Raw genomic sequence first — 27,298 nt, 5'->3', positions numbered from 1 at the left:
TGAGGGTGCTAATTATCCCTTCAGCAATCATAAGTCCAGGATGAAAAGCAGAGAAAAGTTAACAATGTTTTAACATTGTTCTGAGTCTACTGAATTTGTGGGGGGAAAAGAATTCCCTCTTTATATTCCCTCCATAATGGCTGGGAGTTTCTCTCACGAGGTCTTTAACCTAGGTATATGCATTTGGACTTATATACATGTATCAGCATATCAGGACAGAAACAACGGCAAGAGAAGAGACTGGGGGATACAGGAATTCTTCCTCACTCTTCCCATGTGTTCTCTAAAGGAATCCAAAAGAGTTGTGAGGTGAGAAGAAAAAGGAAGAGTTTTTAACATTAGACTTCCTTATCCAACTGGCTTCAGAAGTCTGCCACAGAGTGAGATCTAAGAAAGGTCAAATATGGCTGGACCCAGAAAGGAGGTACTAACCATTCATTGCCTGTATGCCACCTCCTCACCTCATCAACACCTATGCAACAAAGCAATTACACGATTGTCTGAAAATAATGCCTATTTATCTAATTTAAGAGTTTTTTGAAATTAATGTTGGATTCATTTTTCATCCAACATTGTATCTATAACATACAAAGCAACAAGAGACTGTCATCTAAAGAAATTTCACAGATAACATTATTTTAAAACCAATAATTTCTCATGAATGCAATTTTTTACTTAATAGCTGGCATTTGAGTACGATGAAGACACATGAAAATTACTTTCTAAATCAGGACAGAAAAAATATTCTGGTAACACAATCTTTTTAAAGCACTTTATTGAGATGTTTCTCACAAACTAGGGGGAGAAATAAGAGAAAAATCCTTATTTTAAAACACAAGTGAAAAGCACCAATTAGGCACCATTAACTCTCATGAACTCCAGAGTTTCTGGTTTCCAGTTCTTTTAATCTACACTGTAATTTAGTATTCAAAACTTTCTGAAAGAATACCAAATGCAGTAACTCCTGAAATGATACATAATAAGCAGGGACACTACTCCCTTAGTTCCTCTTAGGTCCACACATACATACCAATATAGTTCACCAAACATAAATGTTCCCTTGTAAATAAACAGATTAAGATTAAATATATGATACCATCTTTTCAGAAACAAGATTATTAGTACCAAAGCAGACTAGAACATGAATGTCACTAATTGAAAAACTAATAATTCCCTTTTTACTTCAGATGGCTTCAAGTGTTCAACAATATTTTAAAGGCTTTTTTATACATGTTAAAGTATAGCCTATTTTTCTTTAAGAGAGAAATGTACGAACAGTACCCTTGATTATACCCCTGCAAATAGGGCATTTTCTTAGAGAAGGGGCACATTCCTGGCATACTACCAGATGACCACAAGGAATAAATACAACAGAAACTTCTTTGTCCATACACACTTTACAAGTTCGTTCTTCTTGCAACCTCCTCAATTGTTCTTCCAGTGACAGACCTAATAACAAAAAATTACTTTAGTAGAACTGTTTTCACTTCCCTCCCCATTAAAAAAAAAAAAGGGTAATAATTCATGTTGGTTTTAAATCTTTGTTTTACCTGAAACATCTTCTGTTGGAATATACTTCATATTCTTATCCACTGAGGAAAGAAAACATATAAAAAGCATCACTCTACTAAATACAAAACTGAGCCACCGCGTCTGGCCAGTCCTAAGAATTTCTAAAGTAATTTTCTCAACAAACTCACCAAATAAGTTCTTATACAATGTAGAGTCAATTTCTTTTACACAGTTTTTGAAGATGTTGGCTGCAGCATTTCCTTTAACCAAAACGGTATCAATCAGTTCTCTCGCTTGTAAAGGTATCTGTGTTTTTTGTTTAATAATATCATGTTCCTGTTTATTAATTACATTGGCCTTTAAAAGATTATCCAAAATAGGAAGCACACACGTCAACTGTTGAAAGAGAGCCATTCTATTCTTCCGAATTAATGACAAATCATCTTCATTAAAAAAAGAAAAAGAAATCCATTAGAATTTAAACTCCTTTATACTCATATAGTCACTAATAACCAACCCTACAAACAATTTAGGCAGTAAAGTTCAAAAAAGAACAAAGTAACTTGTTTGCATTTGAAAGTTTGTTGTTTGGTAAACTTCCAGAGGAAGTCTCTGGTTCTGTAATTTTTAAGTCTACATGTTTACATGTCCTAGAACTCCGCTTTTATTTTGTTGCAAGTAAGAGATTTTTAGAAGACAGTAAAAATTTCCCCCCACCCTATATAATACTGACTTATATTTCCATTATATCACTTTACTTTTGTAAGCACTTTCATAATAATTTGTCTCATTTGATACAGTGATCCTGTCAATTAAACAAGGGAAGTATCACTGGCTCTCATTTTCACATAGGGAGAAAAAAGACTCAGAAAAGAAAGAGTGGTCTGTCCAAGATCACAGAAAGAATAAGCTGCAGAACCAGGTATCCTAGACCAGTGTTCTTTTCAACACCCCATATTTAAGACGCGGTATTGTAGTATTGTAAGGTTTGAGTTGTGAAGTCAAAACAGACCTACGCTCCAGTGTTGGCTAGGCTCACTCACTAGCTATGTGTCCTCATCTTTCCCCATACACCTCAGTTTCCTCATCTGTAAAATATACATAATGGTACCTTCCTCAGAGTTGTGAGGACTGAATAATACATGTAAAGCATCTGGCACAATATGTGGTACATAGTTAACTACCATTATTATTTTATAAATATCTATGTTTAGAGCAATTTTAAGAAAAATTACATAAGAATGAAGCCTGACCTTTTTATTAAAAGCCAATGTTTTTCCTTCAATATTGCATCTCATAAAACTCCACAGTTAATTTATATTTATGGAATATGGTAGTTCCTTCTTTTGGTATCTGAATCATTAAAAAATTTGTCTACTTTCAGACTTTCAAAAAAATCTTAAAAGTACATCTCTACAAAGTACCAGTTTAATGAGAAATAAATTATAAAAACAGAAGTCTATCTTCTTTCCCCTTTTACATCTTTCTAGAAGTGAACTGCTCTAATACTCTCAAAACTATAAAATTCCATTCTGTGACCACAACTTTTTCTTCTACTGAAATAATTCCTCTCACTGCTAACAATTTGTTCTTCACCTTTTCAAGATCTCCATGTCATTCCCAATTCTACCTGCACAAGGCTGTCTCCAGGCTTTGTTTCAAATCTCCTATTCCAATCTAGGTAGCAGTCAGGTGTTTCACTGAGGTTCTCTACATTAGCACCCTTAACTCGTCTTCCATATTCCTTACTTGGCCTTTCCCCTATTAACACTGCCAAATCTGTAATTCAATACTATTTTCCGACCCACACAAAGTATGAGAAAGTCATAAATCTAAGGTGACAGTGATTTCATATAACCTTAGCTGGATTTCATTACTACTTAACAATCCTTAAATTCACCTTTCTTAGGCCCTTTCTTTCACCAAGTCCCTCCTACTTCCCAAGTCAATCTACCTAATGGTTAAAAATATATATATATAAATAAAGAAATAAATTGATGAGCTAGGAGCTGTGTTAAAGTGTTTTATTTGCAATATCTCATTTAATTCCTATAGCAACCTTATGGGATTCATACTATTATTATCCCCAGTTTACAGATCAGAAAGCAGATGTCTGGTTGAATAAATAGCCAAGCTAGTAACTGATGGAGTTGGAATTTTTTTTTTTTTGAGACAGTCTTGCTTTGTCACCCAGGCTGGAGTGCAGTAGCGCAATCTCGGCTCCCTGCAAGCTCCGCCTCCCAGGTTCACGCCATTCTCCTGCCTCAGCCTCCCGAGTAGCTGGGACTACAAGTGCCTGCCACCATGTCTGGCTAATTTTTTGTATTTTTAGTAGAGACAGGGTTTCACCATGTTAGCCAGGATGGTCTTGATTTCCCGACCTTGTGATCCGCCCGTCTCGGCCTCCCAAAGTGCTGGGATTACAGGCGTGAGCCACCGTGCCCGGCCTGGAGCTGGAATTTAAACACAAATCTGTTTCAATGTAGAAATCCAGACTTTAAACATTTTGCTACATGGTCGTGCAAAAAGGTACTCGTAAGTTATTCCCATCTTTACTTACAAGCTTAAAAAGAAAGGATCTTCCAGCCCAATACTCCAATACATATGCAACCTTCGCCTCTCTGCTGGCCCTTTAGTCCTGTCTTTCGCACACTAGTCTCGCCAGCTAGTGTATACACTCCTTGAGAGCAACCGCCATGATGAGGCACAGTATTTGGCACTGGGGCTCATGCTCAATAAATACTTATTGAAGGAATAAATGATTACTCAAAATACTTGTTTTGAGGGGCCGAAACTTAACACTGTCTGGACGAATACAAAAATCAGTTTTCCTGTTATCCTTGGATTGGGCAGGTGGTTCTCATCAAGCCCCAGAATTTCATTGTAAGTTCTATTTTTTGTATAAGGACCATTTAGCAAGGATTAGGGAGTAAAATGTCATATTAAAAATATGATTTGCAGAAACTTGAAAAAAAAACAGGTTGAAAAAAGACCTGCATCCAACTTTAACATCTTGCTTTTTCAAAACAATTTAAATTTGTTATGTATGAGAAAGAAATAGAATACAGCTGAAGAAAGAGCTTATTATGCTAAAATTCTCTGACTGGCATAAATCAGGGAATCTCAGCCAAAAATAAATATATAGAAAAAAGCTGCAGTCAGTGGTTCTCAACTAGAAGCAATTGGAAGGGGTAGAAAAGGAGGGATGGTTTCGAAATTACTGGAGGACTGCTACCAGCACTTAGTGGATGTGAAACAAGCATGTTGTTCTGTAACATGTGAGACAGTCCTAAGAGTTCCATTGAGAAATAATGCAGGTGACTAACATTCCCAAATACCTGATGCCATTTCTTCAGCTTGTCTTTCCTTCTCCTCTTCTCTTTTTTCATCTTCAGCATTAAGAAGTGCTGATACAATATCATTAACTGTTTTGTAGTTCTCTCCAGTTGTCAGGATTTTACTTTGAACTGTTTGTTTTACCAGGTCTCTACTAAAGCCCATTTCCAAGGCAGATTTAACCACAGGTGTATTCATCATGACGGCATCTTCTGAAGAACTTTCTCCGGGTCCAAAATGAATAACTATTTGAAAAGACACATGCTAATATTAAATTCCACAAACATAAACCTATGGAAAAAAGTATCACAGCACAATCTTTATTCATCCTTTACTCTCATATTCTGGTAAAGGAGATGAGCTATATGCATCAGTTACCTATAACTCCAATAAAAGTCTGAACTTCATAATGGTCAAATGAGAATACAATTAATATGCTATACTTTTCACAAAACCCACCTCTCTGGCTACATCCTAGACCTACTTAATGAAAGATTATCTAAGGATAAGAATTAGGAATCTGTATCTTTTAACTATTTCCCCAAATGATTCTGATGTACAGTCATTTCTGGAAACCAAAATGCTACACAAACTTAGAAGTGAGAAATAATCTTCTCCAGCCAGCAAAGTGGAGGAAAATCACAAAGACTTCATGGAAAAGTGGCATTAGAATTTGGACTTGAAGGATGGACAGGGTCTAGACAAGTGGATAGCTGAAGTAGAGGGAATAACAAACAAAAATGGGAAATACAGCAAAACAGAAGATCAGTTCACCCAGAAGACGTAGTGAAAAAGTATGGCTTAAGAAGTAATTAAAGCAATACGATTTTAGGCAGTGAAGATGCTCTGAAGAAAAAAGTAGTGTAAGGTCATTAAAAGAAACCAGGAAGCAGGAAGACATTTTAGATAGGGTAGTCAGGGAAGCATTTTCTGCTAAGAGTCAATACTAGCCCATATGATACTTTTATGAAAAAATACAAAAAGACATAATTCTTCAAGATACTACTGCCATCTTCTGGGAAACTGTTATAATAAACATATAAATATACAATGTCAACAATGCGCTCTCTTGTTCAAACATGCGTGGAATCCCTGTTTGCAGAAACGGCACCAGAACAAAGACTTAAATAACAAGGAAAGAGCTCTATTTCACTTTTAAGTGCATCCCTTAAGGAAATACTTAATGTTCAAGATAAGAGACACATTAGAGGATCATTACAGCAATATTGACAGCAGGAAAAAAAAAAAAAACAGAAAATAACAAGTAGTTCTCAATAGGGAATGGATAAATAAAATGTAATATATGCTGGACTACTGTGAAAAAATTTAAAAATATACAAATGAACTCAACTGGTATAAATCTAGCCCACGTTACTCAGCTCTGGGTGTTAGAAGTTGGAAACAGAACTGTATGTAAGCATCAGAGGGGAATTCGGCATTGCTTACAGCATTTAGTTCTTTTTCTTTCCCTTATGAAGAATGTATACATCTACTACATGTGCAATTATTAATACTCGGTGGGGGGGAAGGAGTGAGCTATGGAAATACCTCAAAGAAGTCTTCTAAGCAAAGAGAATCGCAAGTGTAAAAGCCTTAAATTAAGGGAAAAGCTTGACATGATCAAGAAACAGAAAGAAGGTGGTAGAAGGTAAAAGAGGACAATGCCCAGATGAGCAGAGCCTTCCTAAGAGTTTATATTTTATTCTAATGTTGGTAGAATATTCCAGGTGTGTTTTAAGCATGCAACTGATAAAACTTGACTTGTGCTTTCAGAAGATGACTCTGGCAGCTCGGTGGAGATGTACTTTAATGGGGTAAACTGGAATCAGAAAGACTTGTTAGGATGTTAGAGACAGATGACGGTAGTTTGGATTAGGTTAATAGTGGTGGAGACGGTGAGATGTAGTCAGTTTGGCATATGTTATGAAGACAGAAATGAAAAGACTTCGAATAGATTAAATATACAAACTAAAGGAAGGAGAGGAATCAGGGATGATACCTAACTTGAGCCAACTTTTAACGCTAGGAAATTAGTACCATTAACTGAGATGGGGAAGACCAAAGAAGGAACAAATCTGATGAATGAAGAATGGGGGAGAAAATTTCTGGTTTGGTCCTATTAACTCTACGATGTCTGTTACAGCCAAGTAGAGATTTAAACAGTTAGCTGGACATTCCAGCTTGGGGCTCAGGAAACGGAGAAATAAATTTAAGCTGAGCTTTGAGGGGTACTCCATCATTTTAAAGTTTCAAAAAGGAGCAGCCAACAAAGGAAATTGTTTAGGATCAACCAGGGAAACAGAAAACCAAGGATATGGGATCTGATAAGTCAAGCAAAAAACGTGTCTTAAGAAAGATGAGGCCAAGTGCAGTGGCTCATGCCTGTAATCCCAGCACTATGGGAGGCCGAGGCAGGCAGATTGCTTAAGTTTAAGAGTTTGAGACTAGCCTGGGCAACATGGTGAAACCCTGTATCTACAAAACACACACACACACACACACACACACACACACACAATTAGCTGAATGTGGTGGTGCATGCCTGTAGTCCCAGGTACTCGGGAGGCTGAGGTGAGAGAATCATCTCAGCCAGGGAAGTTAAGGCTACAATGAGCCGTGATGGCACCACTATACTACAGCCTAGGTGACAAAGTAAGACCTTGTTTCAAAAAAAGAAAAAAGAAAGACAAAGCACCCAATGATTATCACATGCTGGTTAACAGGTCAAGTGGTAGATTTGCTAACATGGTAGTCCTTGGTTACCATGACAAGAACTGTTCCAGCAGAACAAGTAAGAGAAAGAATGAAAGGTGACAAAGTAAAACAGAGTAAGCATAGATAAATCTTCATAGGTATTCTGTTGTAAAGGGAAGCAGAGTAATAAGATAATAGCTGAATGGGGACATTGGTTCATGGAAGTCTTCCTAGGATTAGCAAAAATACATTATGTTTATATGCTAATATGAATGATTCAGGAGAGATGGAAAAATTGAAGACTCGAGAGAAAGGGTATGTCACTGCCAAAGTAACCTTCTTAAGTTGACAGCAGGGGATGGAATACAGAGGACAAGTGGAAGTATTGGCCTTAGAAAAGGGCAAGGACAATTCATCTCTTACGAATGAACAGAAAGAAAAGTACAAGGATAAATGATGTAGCCTTGTGGTTTTGCTGGTGAGGCAATAAAGCAGCTCTCTTTTGGATTCCATTTTCTTAGGGAAGCAAGGTTATAAGCTGACAGTAAGGTGGGAAGAGAGTGTTAGAAAATTATCAAGAGAGAAAACAAGAAAGTCATTTTAAAGATTAACAAAGTGATTTTATTAGGAACTACAGTAGAACTTCAGGGCAGCCTACTTGACAGCAGTGGTTAAAAATTTTAAGAACAGCCCACACTGCTATCTATCTTTTCTAGGTCCATTACACAAGAGATAGTTGTCATGTACCCAGGTACTCTCCTTCCTATTTTCCAGTCAAATACTACCAAATGCTTCAACCAACCCTCCTGAGCCATGGTTTCTAAGATTCACACATCTTGGTCACCTTTCTCTGGTCCAGTTAACAAATCTACCAGTATCTTTCTTGAAATGCTGTGCCACAAACAGAACGGCCCTTGGTACATAAAACAGTGGATTATTACCTTAGCCATTTTAGACACCATAATATATGTATATTACATAAACTGACAGATGTGGCTAACATTAAGCTCTAATCAAAAGTTATACTATTTCCTGCCCTTGCGTTGAAATACCATATACCTGACTTAAATACCTAACATCTAGTCCAATTCGTGAATCATACGTGAACTGCTTTTCCAAATCATGCTAGCTCACAGCAACCTTTTCTTTTCTGGGGGCTTATTATTTGCACCGCTTATTTGGCATTGCTTTAAGCTATTTGCTATTTTTCTTTTGCTTATGTCTCATTTCTCCAGTTGGAATGTCAGCACTAAAAGTGGTAAGTATAGCACTAGAACAAAAACTTGTGTGTATGCATATATATATATACATAAATAATATTTATTAGCTGACTTCCCAGGGTTTTTCCCTATGGCTTCAGAAACTCTTTTAAAGTACATACTTTCATTCCTACATTTGTTTTTTTTTTGGAGACCGAGTCTCGCTCTGTCACCCAGGCTGAAGTGCAATGGCACAATCTCAGTTCACTGCAACCTCCGCCTCCTGGGTTCAAGCAATTCTCCTGCCTCAGCCTCCTGAGTAGCTGAGACTACAGGCACATCACGCCTGGCTAATTTTTGTATTTTTAGTAGAAATGGGGTTTTACTATGTTGGCCAGGCTGGTCTCGAACTCCTGACCTCAGGTGATCTGCCAACCTCGGCCTCTCAAAGTGTTGGGACTACAGGCATGAGCCACTGCACCCAGCCTATTCCTAAAATTCTTATAAAAATTTACACTCTATACTTAAAATTATTTCATACATACTTGGTGGGTCAGCATTTTCATCTCCAGTAGTATCCGAAGTTGACAACAGCTATGAAACAAGAGGAAAGTTAATAGGTAAAATCAGATATCCCCAACAATCTGAAAAGAACAACACTAAAGTACGTTTATGTTAAGTAAATGTACACATTCTTTTGAGAACTGAGTGATTTATGACCTTTACTTTGCTTTCTTTCACCCTAATCACATAGATTTCCTTAAATTTCATGTTACCCCAAATTAGAATTCAAGTACTTCTCTAGTTTCAGCAAAGTAGAAAAATATATCAGTGGTTTCTCATTCCATTAGGAAAATAAGATTTTAATTGGGTTACTCTCAAAGGGTCTCAGAGCCTAACAAGTTATTTTTTGTTTGTTTTTCTGGAAAATAGCAAAGAGACACTAAAGCTCCTTCTCCAATCCCATCACAAATTTGTATAGTGGCAGCATAAATGATTTTTCAAAATAGTAAAAACAAACAACAATCTTTTTAAAAAGCCCTAAACAATCAAGTTGATTACAAAAGTAAAAATCAAAGTCGTCATTAACATGAATGAAAATATGTACCTCCAATTAATAAAAGAGATATAAGTATAACCTCTAATACAGGTTGGTATAAAAGTGGTCACGGTTTTGGCCATGATTTACAATAGCAAAAACCATGATTACTTTTGCACCAACCTAATAGTATTTTTATAATAAAGCAGAATTCAAAGTTGTTAATTTTAAAAATGTATTTACCTGTTCAAGAAGATGAGGATATCTACCTTGAATCTCATCAACAAACTCTTGACCTTTCATTCGTATCAAGAACTCACACCTAAAACATTTGAGGAAAACTATTTTTTTAAATTGTTTCATATCAAATATAACCTGATCATTCTAGAAAAAATGGCTTTCAAATCTTTCATTGTACCCCATAGTAAAAACATTTTACATCACAACCCAGAACACATACATATCTAACAGGAACAAAATTATCATAAAACAATGTACATCTTACTGTGTGTTATATATCATGGTATTTTCTAATTCAATCCATTAACACAACAACAACAAAAAGAAAAGCGTCTGCACCTACAAAGGGGAACAAGTTGACTCCCAAAAAACACTATTATATACAATTTATTTTGTGCTTAAAGTGAACTACTTAACAGTTTCAGATACTATTAACTCAGTATTCCTACAGTGTGATCTTTCACAATATAACTGCTCATCTTTCTTCAATGTTCACTCTTCCATTATATTTGAGCCACAATCCACTACCTTCCCTCCAAAAAATATGGAATCAAATATTTTTATCTATATATAATGTGACAGTGTTTCTCAAATATTTGTTTTTAAACTGATAGGGCTTCTTGAAGATGTTCCAAGAAGTTCACATAGCACCTATATCCATTCTATTCCTTTTGTTTCTTCAACAAATGATACTATACAACAGGATATACGTATTTAAAAAACAAAAAACTCTGACCTATGGCCATATTATACGCAAAAATAGCAAAAATAGAAGTAAAAATGGATCATATACCTAAATATAAAACCTAAAATAATAAAACTTCTAGGAAAAAGTACAGGAGAAAAATCCTTTTGTCTTTACATTAGGTAAAGAATTATTAGACAGAAGACCAAAAATATATTCCACAAAAGACAAAATTGATAAATTGACATCATCAAAACTGAAAACATCTGCTCTTCAAAAGATGTTAAAAAATGAAAAGCCACAGACTCAAAGAAAGTTTGCAAGAGTGACATCAGCAAGACGGCAGACTAGGAGACACCAGCTTTCTTCCACCCACAAAAAACAATAAAGAGACAGCTATCCACAAACAAATACAGCTCTGGAAGAACTCAATAGTCCAATCAGCCTGCAGCATACCGTGAGGGAAAAAAAAAAAAGAGAATAACCACACAGAAAGGACTGCTGGGAGATCTGCTTAGCAGAGACATCTGGAGACGGCTAAGAACAAGGGGTGAGGGCTATCTGTATTAGTCATGTGGTGAGTGCCATCACAGTCCTCAGTGGCAAAGACTGCTAGGCTCCTCCCCAGAGCAGGTCCCTGGAGACCCCAATAACCCGCAGGATAGCCACAGACTTCCTGCAGGTTTCACAGTGAAGGACCCTATAGTGTTCATTGATGCCAACTGCAGTAGCCTACTCTGCAGAGGACACTGAGAGCTTTCACCATTAAGGTAACCAGCACCCAGCATTGCTGTGAACCCCCTGGAGAGGGAGACACTACTGCACTCCTCACCCTGAAAAAAAGCAGCTCTTGTACTGCCCAGAGATAGTGCAGCCCCTCACCCCCACACATGCCCCAGACCCCAGAGGCACAGGTGCTCCACGTGTACTTGCATGTAAGACCCTTGCTCTGTGGCTGCTCTAATCATACACTTTCCAGACCCCAGCTCTCTGGCTGCTCTGCACACCTGCACTCCACACCCAACTTAAAGGCTGCTCTATGTGCACCCACATCTGAGGCACTAGAAGCACCACTGCTGCAGGCTAGTCAACATCCTGAACCCCAGACCCGCTGTCTTTCTGCAGGCACTTGCACTCCAAACCTTGGCTCTGTAGCTGCCCCACAGGTGTCCACGCCATCAGAGACATCAGTGCTGCCACCAACACCAACACAACAAAGCCCAAAGCCAGAACCTGTGCCAAGAAGAATCCCCTTGGCCACGATGTCTCCCATGGGAGAAAAAGTGATCAAGAGGTCCCCAGCAGCCTCTGCCACCAAAAAAAACCTTGCTGCTGGTATGGATACCTGCAGCCTTGGATGTTGAGGACCCCTGCAATCCTCACTGACAATGATCTGGGCTAACAGAGCTACATGCAGTTTATAATGCTGGGCCTTCTACAGAGCCAGAACCACCACACCTACTGGCTGGCACCCTCACACTCACCCATAGGCAAATGTCTTTGCTCAAAAAAAAAAACTAATCTATAATGTCTAAAAGTAATTCTTCTATCAAATACACAGAAAACAGAAGGCCACAAGAAACAGAAAGAAAAAAAAAAAGAAACATGATATTACCAAAGAAACACAGTAATTTTCCATAACCACCCCCAAAGAAAGGGAGATCTATCAACTAACAGATAAAGAATTCAAAATAATTGTTTCAAGCAAACTCAGCTACAAAAGAACACAGATAATGAAATAAAAAAAATATACAAACAAATGAGAAATTCAAGAGATAGGAATAATAAAAAGAAACGAATTCAGGAGTTAAAGAACATAACAACAAAAAAAATGCAATAGAGAGCATCAACAGCAGACCTGATTAAGCAGAAGAAAGAATCTGTGAACTCAAAGGCAGGTCATCTGAAATGATCTAGTCAGAGGAAAAAAAAAAGAAAAAAAGAATAGTGGAGAAAGTCTATCTGAATTATAGGACACCATCAAGTAAAACAATATTTGCATTTTAAGAATTCAAGGCCAGGAACAATGGCTAACAAATGTAATCCCAGCACTTTGGGAGGTCGAGGCAGGTGGATCACATGAGGTCAGGGGTTCAAGACCAGCCTGACCAACATGGCAAAACCCTGTCTCTACTAAAAATATAAAAATTAGCCAGGCATGGTGGTGCGCACCTGTAGTCCCAGCTACGTGGGAGGCTGAGGCAGGAGAATTGCTTGAACCTGGGAGGTGGAAGCTGCAGTGAGCTGAGATCATGCCACTGTACTCCAGCCTAGGTGACAGAACAAGACACCAGCTAAAAAAACACCAAGAAAACAAAAAACAAACTCGAGAATTCAAGAAGGAAAAGAGAGAAAGGGCAGAAAGATGATTTTTAAAAAACAATGGCTGAAAACTTCATAAACCTAGGGAAAGATAAGATGTCCAGGTACAGGAAGTTCATAGGACCTCACAAAGATTCAACCCAAAAAAGATTTCACTGACACACATTATAATGAAACTGTCAAAAATAGAAGATGAAAGAGAATTTAAAAACTGTAACAGAAAAGAAACTCATTTTCTACAAGGGAATCCCTATAAGACCATAAGTGGATTTCTCTGCAAAAACCTTGTAGGCCAGGAGAGAGTTGGATATATTCAAAGTACTGAAAGAAAAAAACTGCCAGACAAGAATATGTATCCCAGAATATGTATCCCAAACACAAAGGAAGACAGCAAGAGAGGAAGAAACAAAGAATCTGCCAAACAACCAGAAAACAATTACAAAATCACAGTAGTCTTTACCCATCAATAACTACCTTGAATGTAAATGGGTTAAATTCTCCTATCAAAAGATAAAGAGCAGATGAATGGATAAAGAAAACAAGATTCAACTACAGGTTGTCTACAAGACACTCAATTCACCTTTAAGCACATGCATGTGTATGGGGAAAAAAGACATTCCATACAAATGGAAACCAAAAGAGAGCAGAGGAAGCTATAGTTCCATCAGATAGGACAGACTTTACACCAAAAACTGTAAAAAGAGTCAGAGAAAGTAATTATATAATGAGAAAGGGGCCAATTCCACAAGAGGATATAATAACTGTAAATATATACATGCACCCAACATCAGACCACCTAAATATATAGAGAAAATATTAACAGATCTGAAGACATTAATAGATAGGAACACAATTATAGTAGAAGACTTCAAAAACCCTACTTTCAATAATGGATGGGTCATCCAGACAGAAAATCAGTAAGAAAATATTGGACTGCGACTATACATTGGATCTAATGGACCTAACATACATACAGGTTGAGTATTCCTTATCTGAAATCCTTGGGACTAAAAGTGTTTTGAATATTAGATTTCTTTGGATTTGGGAATATCTGCCTTATGTTTACCAGCTGAGCATCCTAATCGAAAAATGCAAAACCAAAAATGTTTCAAAGAGCATTTCCTTTGAGCATCATGTTGGTATTCAAAAAGTTCTAAATTTTGGAACATTTTGAATTTTGGACTAGGGATACTTAACCTTTATATAGAACATTCCATCAAACAGCAGATAATACACATTCTTCTTAAGCACACATGAAAAATTATCCAGGGTAGATCATGTAGCAGGTCACAAAACAAGACTCAACAAACTGATGAAGACTGAAATCCTATCAAGTATCTTTTCAGACCACAATGGCATGTAACCAGAAATCAGCAACAGAATGAAAGCTGGAAAGCTGACAACTATGTGGAAATTGAACAAAATACTCCTGAATAATCAATGGGTCAAAGAAGAAATCAAAAAGAAAATTTAAAAAATCTGAAGAAGTATTAAAATTGAAACATGACACAGCAAAATGTATAGAACAAATGAAGTACTAAAAGGCAAGTTTATAGCAATAATTGCCTACATTTTAAAAAATCTTAAAAATAAACAATGTAACTTTACATCTAAAGGAACTACAAAAAGTTAGCAGAAGAAAATAAAAATCAGAAAAGAAATGGAGACTACAAAAACAATAGACAAGATGACTAAAACCAAGAGCTAGATTTTGAAAAGATAAGTAAAATCAACAAAGCTTTAGCTCCACTAGTAAAAAGGAAGACTAAAATAAATAAAATCAAAACCAAGAGATATTACCATTGATAACACAGAAATGCAAATGATCATAAGAGACTACCATGAGCAATTATTCATCAAAAAACTGGATAACCTAGAAGAAATGGATACATTCCTAGAAACTTGTAACTTACCAAGACTAAAATGAGGAAGAAATAGAAGATCTGAAAAGACTTATAACTAGTAAGAAGATTGAATCAGTAATCATAAATCTTCTGACAAAGAAAAGCCCAGGGAACAGATGACTTCACAGCACAATTCTACCAAGAAGAAGAAAGAAAGGAGGAGGAGGAGGAGGAGAAGAAAGAAGAGGAGGAGGAGGAGGAGAAAAGAAGGAAGGAAGAAGAAGAAAGGAGGAGGAGGAAGAAAGAAAAGGGAGGACGAGGAGGAAGGAGGAGGAGGAGGGAGGAGGAGGAAAAGGGAGGGAAGAGGGAGTAGCAGGAGAATACTTCCAAACTGATTTTACCAAGTCAAGCATTACTCTGACATCAAAGCCATACCAGGACAACACAAGAAAAGAAAATTACAAGCCAATAGCCCTGATGAGCACAGACGCGAAAATCCTCAACAAATACTAGCAAACTGAATTCAGCAGCATACTAGAAGAATCATTTATCAAGATAAAGTGAGATTTATACCTGGGATGCAAGGATGGTATGACATATGCAAATCAATAAATGTGATACCACACATTGACAAAATGAAGGATAAAAATCACATAATCAGCGAGGTGCAGGGGCTCACACCTGTAATCCCAGCAGTTTGGGAGGCCAAGGTGGGTGGATCACCTGAGGTCAGGAGTTTGAGACCAGCTCCATCACTACAAAAAATAAAAAAATCAGCTGGGTGTGGTGGCATGCACCTGTAGTTCCACCTACTCAGGAGGCTGAGGCAGGAGAATCACCTGAACCCAGGAGGCAGAGGTTGTAGTAGCTGAGATTGCACCACTGCACTCCAGCCTGGGCAACACAGCAACACTCCATCTCAAAAAACAAATAAACAAACAAAATCATATAATCATCTCAACAGACACAGAAAAAGCATTTGACAAAATTCAATACCCTTTCAGGATAAAATTTCTCACCAATTTAGCTATAGAAGGAATATACTTCAACATAAGGACCGCAAGTGCACAGTTAATATCATACTCGGTAATGAAAAATCTGAAAGCTGGCCGGGCACGGTGGCTCACACCTCTAATCCCAGCACTTTGGGAGGCTGAGGCGGGTGGATCATGAGGTCAGGAGTTCGAGACCAGCCTGGCCAACATGGTGAAACACCGTCTCTACTAAAAGTACAAAAATTAGCCAGGTGCAGTGGCACACACCTGTAATCCCAGCTACTCAGGAGGCTGGGGCAGAAGAGTCACTTGAACCCGGGAGGCAGAGGTTGCAGTGAGCTGAGATTGCACCACTGCATTCTAGCCTGGGCGACAGAGCAAGACTCTGTCTCAAAAAAAAAAGCTTTCAGCTTTTCCACTAACGTTAGGAACGAGACAAGGGTGCTTACTCTCGCCACTTCTATTCAACATAATACTGGAATGGTTAGCCAGAGCAATTAAGCAAGAAAAAGAAAAAGGCATCCAAATCAGACCGGAAGAAGTCAAACTGTCTCTGTCTGCAGATGACATAATCTTATATATAGAAAACCCTAACGATGCCACCAAAAACAGTTAAAACTAATAAACCATCCAGAAGTTGCAGGATACAAAACCAACTTACAAAAGTCAGTACTAACAATGAACCATGTGAAAGAGAACTCAAGAAAGTAATCCCATGTACAGCAGCACCAAAACAAACACTTAAGAATAAATTTAACCAAGGAGGTAAAAGAGAAATACACTGGAAAACAAATGACACTGAAAAAGGAAACTGAAAATGACAGAAATAAATTTTTTAAAAATCTTGTGTTCTTGAATTAACAGAATATTGTTAAAATGTACATACTACTGATAACAATCTACAGATTCAATATAATCTCTATCAAAATTCCAATGACTTTTTTTCCCACAGAAATAGAAACACCAATCATAAAATTTGTATTGAACTTAAGGCCCAGAATAGCGTAAGCAATCTTGAGGAAAAAAAAAAAACAAAAAACGAGGCATCATACTTCCTGATTGCAAGCTATATTACAAAGCTACAGTAATCAAAACAATATGATACTAGCATAAAAACAAAGACATATACCAACAGAACAGAGAGCCCAGAAATAAATCCACATATACAGTCAACTAATCTTTGACAAGGGAGCAAAGAACACACAATGTTGAAATGACAGTCTCTTTAACAAACGGTATTGGGAAACCTGGATATCCATATGTAAAACAATAAAACCAGACCTCTATCTTACACCACCTACAAAAATTAACCAGAAATGGATTAAAGACTAAACATAAATCCAGAAACCATAAAACTCCTTAAAGAAAATGTAGGCTAAAAAGCTCCTTGGCACTGGTCTTGGCAATGATGTTGTGGATATGACACCAAAAGCACAGGCAACCAAAACAAAAATAAACTGGGACTACATCAAGCTAAAAAGCTTCTGCTCAGCACAGGAAACAATCAACAAAATAAAAAGGTAACCTACAGAATGGGAGAAAATATTTGCAAATTATACGTTTGATAAGGAGTTAATATCTAAAATATATAAGGAACTTATACAACTCAAAGGCAAAAAAAAAAAAACCAACAAATAATTCAGGTTAAAAAAATGGGCAAAGGACCTGAATAGAAATTTTCCCAAAGATATACAAATGACCAACAGGTACATGAAAAGGTGTTCAACATCACTAATCATCAGGGAAATACAAATTAAAACCAAAATGAAACATCACCTCCCACCTGTAATGATGCTTTATTATCAAACAGACAAGAAATAACAAATGTCGGCAAACGTGAAGAAAAGGGAACCCTTCACCATTGCTGGCAACTTAGTACAGTCATAATGGAAAACAGTATAGAGGCTGCTCAAAAAACTAAAAATAGAACTAGCATATGATCTAGCAATCCCACTCCTGTGTACATATCTGAAGGAAATGAAATCAGTATCTTAAAGAGGTATCTCTACTCCCATGTTCAAGCAGCTATATGGAAACAACTTAAGTGTCTACTGAGGGATGAATGGGGGATGAGCCTGGCCAGGCGTGGTGGTTCACGCCTGTAATCCCATCCATATCCTCACTTGAGGTCAGGAGTTTGAGACCAGCCTGGCCAACATGGTGAAACCCCATCTCTACAATAATAATTAGCTGGGCATGATGGCAGGTGTCTATAATGCCAGCTACTCAAGAGGCTGAGGCAGGAGGATCACTTGAGGCCAGGAGGTAGAGACTGCAGTGAGCCAAAATGGCGCCACTGCACTCCAGCCTGGGCAACAAAGAGAGCCTCCGTCAAAAAAAAAAACCAAATAAATAAAATCCTGCCATCTGCAATATGAATGAACCCGGAAGGCATTATGCCAAGTGAACAAGCCAGAGAAAGACAAATACAACTGGCCCTTGAACAACACAGGTTTGAACTGCACGTGTCCACTTACACGCAGATTTTTCTCAATCAAATGCAGATCATATCTGCAGATGTGAAACCCACATATTTGGAGGGCTGACTTTTGGATGCACAGGTTCTGCAGAGTCAACTTCAGGACTTCAGTATGTGCGAATTTTGGTATACATCCTAGAACCAATCCCCCAAGCATACCAAGGGACAACTATACTGTATGGTATCCAAAATCACAGAAACAGAGAGTAGAATGCTGGTGGCCAGGGATAAGGAGGTGGGTGAAATGGGAAGATGCTGGTCAAAGGACACAAACTTTCTGAGGATCTAATGTACGGCACATGGTGACTACAGCTAATAATACTGGATCTTATACCCGAAATTTGCGAAGAGAGCATCTTTTAAAAGTTCTCACCAAAAAAAAAAAAAAAAGATACTACATAAGGTGATGGATTTATGGAGATTAAAGATTATTCCCAACTGAAATGTGGGCCAGGCTCAGTGGCTCAGGTCTGTAAGCCCAGCACTTTGGGAGGCCAAAGAGGGCGGATCACTTGAGGTCAGGAGTTTGAGACCAGGCTGGCCAAAACATAGTGAAACCCCGTCTCTACTAAAAATACAAAAACTACTGAGCATGGTGGTGCATGCCTACGACTCCAGCTACTTGGGGGGCTGAGACTTGAACCTAGGAGGAAGAGGTTGCAATGAACTGCCATCTTGCCACTGCACTCCAGCAGTGATAGGTGATAAAATGAGACTCTGTCTCAAAAAAATTTTAAAAAGGAAAAAAGAATGTGTTGTTTTTAGAGAAGCATTTACAAAACGCACCCCTACATCTTCTCCCTTATTTAATCATTTAAAACAAAACACAAGTTACAAAAATAAAGATTTTAATTGTGTTTCATAAAGTACAAAATGTAGCAGTTCCAACACTGGAATTTGGAAGCTGTTTTTGTCTTTGATACCACAACATGAATTAAATTTCAAATTAAATGTATACAATCCCATAGAGCCCAGCATAATTAAGTCATTTAAAAGTCTGATAAAACATGATTTTTAATTTTAAATGTAATAGTCATTTTTCAAAGTGTAAAAAAGTCAAAATTTATCTTGATATATTATGACTATTAATGATATAACTTTTAAATACAACTTTTAACAATCTACTGATCCATAATGAAGTATTTGTTACTTCAAGTTTTCTTCATCATATATCACACAAAATGACAAAAATATTTTTTTAATTTCCTCAAGAGATTCTTCATTATTGTGAAAGACACTCACAGGTAAAAACATAATCTATATGTATGATTCCACTTATATGTGGTGCCTAAAGTAGTCAAATTCATAGAGACAGAAACAGAATGGTGGAGCAGGGAGCAGTGGCTCACGCCTGTAATCCCAGCACTTTCCGAGGCAGAGGTGAGCAGATTGCTTGAGGTCAGGAGTTCAAGACCAGCCTGGCCAACATGGTGAAACTGGGTCTCTACTAAAAACCCTGTCTCTACTAAAAATACAAAGAAATTAGCCAGGTGTGGTGGCGGGCACCTGTAATCCCAGCTACTCAGGAGCCTGAGGCAGGAGAATTGCTTGAACTTGGGAGGTGGAGGTTACAGTGAGCCAAGATCATTTCACTGCACTCCGGCCTGGATGACAGAGCAAGACTCCACCTCAAAAAAACAAACAAAAAAAGACATAGAATGGTGGTTGCCAGGATGCTGGAGAAAGGGGTAATGGGGAATTAGTACTTGATGGGTAGACAGTTTCAGTTTGGGAAGATGCAAAGATTCTGGAGATGGATAGCAGTGTGATCACAGAACAGTATGAATGTACTTAATGACACAGAACTCTACACTTAAAAATGGTTAAGATGGGCCGGGTGCGGTGGCTCAAGCCTGTAATCCCAGCACTTTGGGAGGCCGAGACGGGTGGATCACGAGGTCAGGAGATCGAGACCATCCTGGCTAACACTGTGAAACCCCGTCTCTACTAAAAAATACAAAAAACTAGCCGGGCGAGGTGGCGGGCGCCTGTAGTCCCAGCTACTCGGGAGGCTGAGGCAGGAGAATGGCGTGAACCCGGGAGGCGGAGCTTGCAGTGAGCTGAGATCCGGCCACTGCACTCCAGCCCCGGCGACAGAGCTAGACTCCGTCTCAAAAAAAAAAAAAAAACAAATGGTTAAGACGGTAAATGTTATGTTAAGGCTATTTTATCACTATTTAAAAAAAAATGATCCAGGCCAACCCCTCCTCATTTTACAAATGACGTCTAAGTTCACATAGCTACTCAATTACAAACACAATTAATCTCTAATTTTATTTCTACTAATAACACTGCCCCTAAATTCTTTCTAGGCTATAATAAAAAGATACTGCTAGAGACAAAGTGGCTAAAAAGAGGTAAATGACAGATTATAAAAAAAGAAAACTGTACAGAAAAAGTAACTTACAATTACAATTAAAATGGGCAGTCAGATATGCATTTTTCTTTTTTTTTTTTTTTGAGATGGAGTCTCTGTTACCCAGGCTGGAGTGCAGTGGCATGATCCTGGCTCACTGCAGCCTCCACTTCCTGGGCTCAAGCGATTCTCCTGTCTCAGCCTCCTGAGAAGCTGGGACTTCAGCCATGTGCCACCATGCCCAGCCAGTTTTTGTATTTTTAGTAGATACGGGGTTTCACCATGTTGGTCAGGCTGGTCTCGAACTCCTGACCTCAGGTGATCCACCTGTCTTGGCCTCCCAAAGTGCTGGGATTACAGGTGTGAGCCACTGCACCGAGCCAAGATATGCTCTTAATATATGCATTTTTACATTTGCCTTATTCCTGCATCCATTCTACATCCCTTCTTGTTTTCCTGTTCTTACCTTTTTCTAACTTCTTTTTAATCTATTTTATATGTCTTTGTAATCCTTAAGTACTCTTTAAAAGAAGACGCGCAATAAATAAAATGTATGGCTATACTTGTAACTGACTTTCAAAAGTACACAGAAGACTGCATAATATTTTTCAACAAAACAATTAAAGTTAAAATGTGATCTTTTAGAAGGGTAATTCCCCAGTGGCATAAAAGAGGCTTTGTTATAATTTAACGGTAAACTAAATCATGTAAGCAGGCCTACTTCTTTTAAGCACAGAGTTTTTTGTACAAATACTTTTTTCAAAACAATTACCTTGGAAACCACTTGGCATGTTCTACCCATGGATCATCTCCAGATTCCCAACACCTCAAGCCGCCATCACAACAAAAGCATTTGACATCATCATTGCGACCTTCAAGAAAAAAAAGACTAAATATTGAAAACACATTATGTTCTAATACGTAAATCAAAATAAAATGATAAAATGTAGTTATCTGCTTCTTACCCACATAATAAAAACCAGCACTTGCAAGCTGCTCAGGCTGAACTGGAACACTGGATGGCCAGTACATAAATGTTCTCATTCGAGCTGCATGTGTCTGCATGCTCAGATTTGAAATGCTAAACCTCAGCGTTTCTAGAGAATTTTCCAAAAATGGACAGTTGGGAAAATGTCTCCGGTGTTCTGACATAGCATCATCCTTTGGTTCCCAGTTACTGAGCTTCCCACCACAGGCAAAGCAGGCTACCCTATCTCCAGGTCCTATATAATAAAAACCAGCTCTTGCCAATTCTGACGGTGACAAAAAAGTTAATGGCCACATATGGTAGGTAAGAAATCGCGCTTCTTCAGTACTCATTGCATAACTGTAGGGGTTAGTCCTCGATGGAGAGAAGTCTTCAACTGCTCTAGAATTAAGAGGGTTTGGTGAAAGGCTGGAGTAAGAACCACTGAACAAGCTACTATGTTCCAAGGTGGGAGATAATGAATGTGCAAAACTGTTTCTCATTGGAGAAGTATTCTTAGAGGTGGATCCCAGAGTAGCTGAAACCAGATTCTGAATAAAGCTACAGCTAGGATATAGTTGTTTATGCTTTTCAATAGGACTGTCTCCTAGTTTCCAGTTATCCAGCATCAGGCCACAACAGAAGCATTTGACCTTGTCATTCACACCAGTATAATAAAAACCAGCACGAGCAAGACTCCTTTCTGAGACAGGAACCCCGGCGGGGAAAGTTGAATATGTAGACATTCTGTAGAGTTCACAGGAAAAGTCATACTTCATTTTTTGTTTGTTGCTGTTTGTCCAATCTGACAAGATCGTGCTATCTTCCATTATACTCTTAATGTTTTGATACGAGGGACCTGGGAAAAGTCTTTGGGAGGCAGTTTTGTGCATGAGTAGGTGATAGTACTGTTTGATAGCTAAAACATTTACATGAAATTTCTTCACACAAAATAAGATTTTTACCACAAAAAGAAATCAATGATAGACTCTTGTGTAGAATTCACTACACTTTCTTTACTGGATTTATCTCAGTTTATATTCAGGTAGGATGAGTCTCTCTCTGAATTACCAAGATACTACTTTGAACACAAGTCTTTGGGGTTGTAGTAACTCTTTTAGGTAATCTAAGTGCTATTTGTTCATAATCTTGAGTAATACCAACCCAAAGCCCTGAAAAGGTAGACGCACTTTTGAAAATGTTGAAACTCCTTGATTTTTCACAGAGATTTATATTCTCAAAATTCTAAGCAACTACAGAATACCTAAATTACACCTTTTATTTATATTTGGTTACAAGCTATGAAGCCTGGATAACAGATCAATTACTGATTATGCCACAAGGTAAAAAATTACATGCAGGCTTCTTTCCCTATAAGCACTTTAATATGATGTCCCCAAAAAATCTCATTTTATTCCAATAAACAAAAGTAATTAAAATCTTCATATGGTCACACTACTTAAAGGCTAAGTTCACACAGCTTATCACCATAGTAATTACATAAGCAGGCTACATTACTTCAGCTGACAACTTTTGGGGAAGTCAACACTCACAAGCTTTGTTGAACCTGTGCCCGTTATAGTGTTTGATGTCAAATGAATTTGGCTTAAAGTTCACAAACTATAAACTATTCTATCTTTGTTAAATATCATTTGTATTTGTTTCCATTTCCTGCAGCATCATGTTGACTTTCTTCCTAACTTTGTATACCACTTTATTATTCTTGATCAACTGAAGGTATTTTCTCCATAAACTTAATTAGTTAGCCATAAAATTTCCACAGCACACTTTTCACACTGCATTTAAAAACTAAATAATCTGTTCATCATTTAAGGACTATTCAGCTATAATTATCAGTCATGCTGTAAACATCAATCAATTTATCACAAGACACAACTTGTCCTTTCTAGTGTTATCAGAAACGCCTGACAAAATACTGTATTACCAAAAAAAGTACTGCTTAGCATAACGTATCAGTAATCAACTCTACTAGCCTTCTTTCTGAAAACTCTTCAACGTTTTAAAAATATAATTCATACACAAAATTACACTCCATAGAATTCAAACTATATCCTTTTATAAAGCTTTGAGACCTCCATAATGGGATTTATTACTGCAGGGGGAAAATAGGGAGAGGGAGATTCTTCAGGGCTGTAAATCTGAAAAGAAAAAACAAAAGGTATTTTAGAAAACCGTATTTGCTTGCCAAATAGAACTTACATACTCTTCAATTCATTCAGTAAAGTCTAAGAATAATTTACATTTTAGATAATACATCTTAATTCCAGCAATTTGTCACTACAACTTTCTAACTGAAAAAGCTCTTAATTAAAATAAATAAATGCAACAGACTCCCATAGCACTAACTATACGTGTTTTTAAAACGCACAACTTTAGAGACAGATGGAAATTTTCACACAGGAAAACATTTTGTCCTTGCTCTCCTCCCGTTTTCTGACCTAAAGGTATCTTTGGCACTCTGCTGGAGGCAAAGGAACATTGGTTAAAAAGGCAGAGAGAGCGACAAGACACTCCACTAAACCCTGTCAGCAGCAGTAGAGCAGTAATCAGACAGCAACGTTAGTTTGTAATATCAAGTCTCTCCGCGACCAGGAAAACTGCAGTAAAATGCACCACGAGTTCATTAATATAAACCCTTAAACTCTGCCAATCCCTTACAATTTCAAAGCAACGACGGTAGAAAACAACCGAAAACAAAACCTAACACAGTGGCCTGTGAAACAGTGTCCTGACGCCCACTGTTGCTTTAATTACACTCGATCTTATATCCTATCTTTAAGCGAAAGACTTTTATCTACGAGCTCCGCACTGCTGCATTCTCTTTAAGCAAACTGCAGCTGGACAGGGGATAGGATGGAAGGGAAAAGAATAGAAACTATGGGATTTACCTAATAATTTCCCAGAGTTGTTTCTCACAATACACAACAGACTACTGGAATGACAGAGGGCAGTGGCAACTATGAAATATAAAACATCGCCGCCACCGAAATATCTCCGTTTCAATGTATTACATTAAAAGAACGCCGAGGGCTAAGTTGAAAACCTTGCAAAAACTGCGAGAAAACATATTGGTCAAAGTCCAAGGGCCAGAAGAGTGGGCGGCGGCCAGAGGAGGTTTGAAAACAAGTCACATTTTAAAAATGGCTTTGACTGCCAGTCTTGAAGTTTGGGCTTCCGCATCCAATAAAACCTTGGCGAGAGTAGAAAGCAGAGAGCCCCCGGCGACCCTCGACCCTTGGCCGAAGAGCCTCAGACCCCTTCCTTCCCCGCCTGGCCGCCACATCAGGGAAGTGGGCCCCCGCGGGCCCGCGCGTCCCCACCCTCCCCGCGCCGCCCGAGTCCGGAAGGAGCAGCACTCACCGCAGTGCGGGCGCAGCAAACACGGAAGCTGCGCGGCAGCCCAGAGGCCTCCCCAGAGCCGGGAAGCAGCGGTACAGACAAGAAGATACGGCCGCCTCGGCTCGGATCACCTCCGGCGCTCCCGAAGCCCGCAGCCCCATCCGGGCTCACGCCGACGCACGATGACGTCAGCGCGCCCAGCCGGGGACTCGCGTTAGCAGCCGCGCGAGGGCGCCCGGGAGGCTGGGGCCGGAAAGCGGAACCCAGCGCTTTCGGCCTTGGGGAGACTAACCTCCGGGAAAGACGCTGGGAGGCCCGGGGACGCCCGGCGCAACTGGCCGCCCATCGGGAGTCGCGGGGTCGGCCCTCAGGGGAACGGGGACTATCCGTATCAACTCGGTGTTTGTTCGTTTTCTTCACCTTGTGGTTTGTTCCCCCTCCACATTTCCTCTCTCTGTCTGTGCCTACCATTCTCCTGGGGGACGTGGCAAACCGTGAGCCGCTGCGTTTGACTCTTGGGAAACCCTGCGGAAACGCCCTGGCGCCGGTGGTTTTGCGCGTCTACCCTGTGTCACCTCAGGGTTATGGTCTGGCCTGTGGCAAGGCTCCCCTAGTGTGATGCCTCCCCCCGTCGAGATGACTGCATTTTGAGGATGGAGTCAGTCTGGTGGCATTTTTTGCTTAAGTAAACAATTGTAACCGTTTGTGTGGCATCAGCGTTCAACAGCTGTCTGTGCAAATCGAAAAAAGCGAAGCGTTGGAAAGTAGGAAGCATCTGATGAATAATTTTGAAGACTCGATGAGTTTTACAATCGACTAGATTATCTTGTTTTTAAACTTTTGGTTTTCTTTTTGGAGACAAAAATTGCATATGCACTAAAGACAAAAGTGTCATTATTTCAGATGCTCATTGCCAGCAACGGGAACGGTATTGCAAGTCAGGCTTCACTCCCAGTATTTTCTGAACGTTTCAATAAAATGATATATATACGTCCGCCTGTGTATTGGTGTATATGCACATATAATCGTACATGAACCACAGAGGAGCCCAATTTTTTTTTTTTTTTTTTTTTAATGCTTAGGTGATAGAAAATTTGTAAACAAAAACCCTTGGCTTTTACTAGTCATGGACCTTTTGTATCCCCCCGCCATGCTCCCCCAATAGTGCCATAGACACAAGTGGCATGCAGTAAATGTTTGTGCTATGACAGCCAACGAATGACTTTTGAAGTTGACGCTCTTTGCCCATTGAATCCAATGCTTGCTTCTCTCTGGGGAACTCCAAGGGGCAAATATTTTAAAAACTTCCAAATAGCGAACCACTTAATTAGGCAGCCGGGGGAATTCCAAGACCCTGAACCATTTCCCATTTCCTGTCCGTGTCATTTCTGCCTGCCAGTCAGTCACAGAACAGGAGGTCTACTGTTCCAATGTTAACAGTCAAAGAAAATGAGTGTAACAGTTTGTAATACAGAGAAAAGAAATGCCATGGCTCCCAATGACTAAAAACTTCCAAAAATGCACCTGGGGCTTAGTAGTAGTTTAGTATTTAGTTCAAGTCACTATTTCTCGGAAAGTTACAGAACATTCCTAACATGTGGGAAAATATATATAGCAAGAATTGTTCATTCTGAACTCAAGATGATTTCTCTTTTTCAGTTCTTGTCCTGACCAAAACAGTAAGATAATGAATATACTTAAGTATAGGGGAAAGCTTGCATTTCAAAAACTCAAAAGCCTTAGGTATTTTTAACAAAAAATATATGTAATATTTAGGTATAATAAATAGCACTTCATAACTGCTAATTTGTATAACTTTGTAGTCTAGTGTTACAGTTAGTTAATTCAGTTACCTGTTTATTCAGTTAATTTTTTTCATTTTGCTAGTATAAAGTTGCTGTTAATCTTAAAAAATAAGCTAGTATGTCTGCTGCAGTTGCCATTCTAACGTTTTTCATATATATGTAGAAAAAACATATACAATATTTAAAACAATTTTGAAGAAGAAAAGTTAAGATTGGAAGGTCTTGTCCTACCAGATAATGAGTTACAATAAAGCCATAGTAATTGAGACAGTCGTGTATTATTAAATGCGCTAGGATGGACAATTAAACAAAGGAAGGAGATACAGAGCCCCAAAAAGAGACCTATATCAATGTATTGGGAAATTTGATATACTGGCATTATGTATTAATAAGAAAAGGATTAATTAGTCAATAAGTAATGCTGAATTCTTATTGACAATAAGAATGCTGAATGAATGGTTATTC

At 38.5% G+C, this 27,298-nt stretch overlaps 1 protein-coding gene across 8 annotated transcripts; it reads right to left on the bottom strand.

The window, feature by feature from the left end:
- Window positions 1-758: 758 nt before the first annotated feature.
- On the bottom strand, window positions 759-26,017 carry BIRC2 (baculoviral IAP repeat containing 2). Of its 8 annotated transcripts, none has more exons than XM_033204575.1 (11): window positions 25,050-26,017; window positions 23,663-23,827; window positions 21,667-22,538; window positions 21,474-21,573; window positions 10,024-10,102; window positions 9,287-9,335; window positions 4,851-5,093; window positions 3,894-3,965; window positions 1,701-1,955; window positions 1,551-1,592; window positions 759-1,449 (listed from the first exon to the last, which is right to left on the bottom strand). In XM_033204575.1, exons 3-11 carry the CDS (start codon window positions 22,496-22,498, stop codon window positions 1,256-1,258), a joined length of 1,866 nt encoding a protein of 621 aa, XP_033060466.1. In that variant the 5' UTR covers window positions 22,499-22,538; window positions 23,663-23,827; window positions 25,050-26,017; the 3' UTR covers window positions 759-1,255. The 8 variants fall into 8 exon arrangements, with proteins under 8 accessions (XP_033060466.1, XP_033060467.1, XP_033060472.1 ...); XM_033204576.1 differs by having other exon boundaries at window positions 23,762-23,827; window positions 25,050-25,235; XM_033204581.1 differs by having other exon boundaries at window positions 21,667-22,415; window positions 23,762-23,827; window positions 25,050-25,234.
- Between the last annotated feature and the right edge of the window lie 1,281 nt (window positions 26,018-27,298).

Source organism: Trachypithecus francoisi, unplaced genomic scaffold (genome assembly GCF_009764315.1).
Source record: "Trachypithecus francoisi isolate TF-2019V2 unplaced genomic scaffold, Tfra_2.0 Lachesis_group8, whole genome shotgun sequence".
NCBI classification, from domain to species: domain Eukaryota; kingdom Metazoa; phylum Chordata; class Mammalia; order Primates; family Cercopithecidae; genus Trachypithecus; species Trachypithecus francoisi.
Note: the sequence above shows the minus strand (reverse complement) of the source record. Positions and strands in the feature narration are given on the sequence as shown.

Excerpts from the sequence above, each read along its gene's own strand:
- BIRC2 (XM_033204573.1), bottom strand. The coding sequence starts at position 22,561 with ATGCACAAAACTGCCTCCCAAAGACTTTTCCCAGGTCCCTCGTATCAA. Across the intron at positions 3,966-4,850 it reads AGCTGAAGAAATGGCATCAG|CTCCAGGCCGGGCACGGTGG; the intron begins GTATTTGGGAAT and ends TTTAAATTCCAG. Across the intron at positions 1,593-1,700 it reads ATTGTATAAGAACTTATTTG|TGGATAAGAATATGAAGTAT; the intron begins GTGAGTTTGTTG and ends TTCTTTCCTCAG.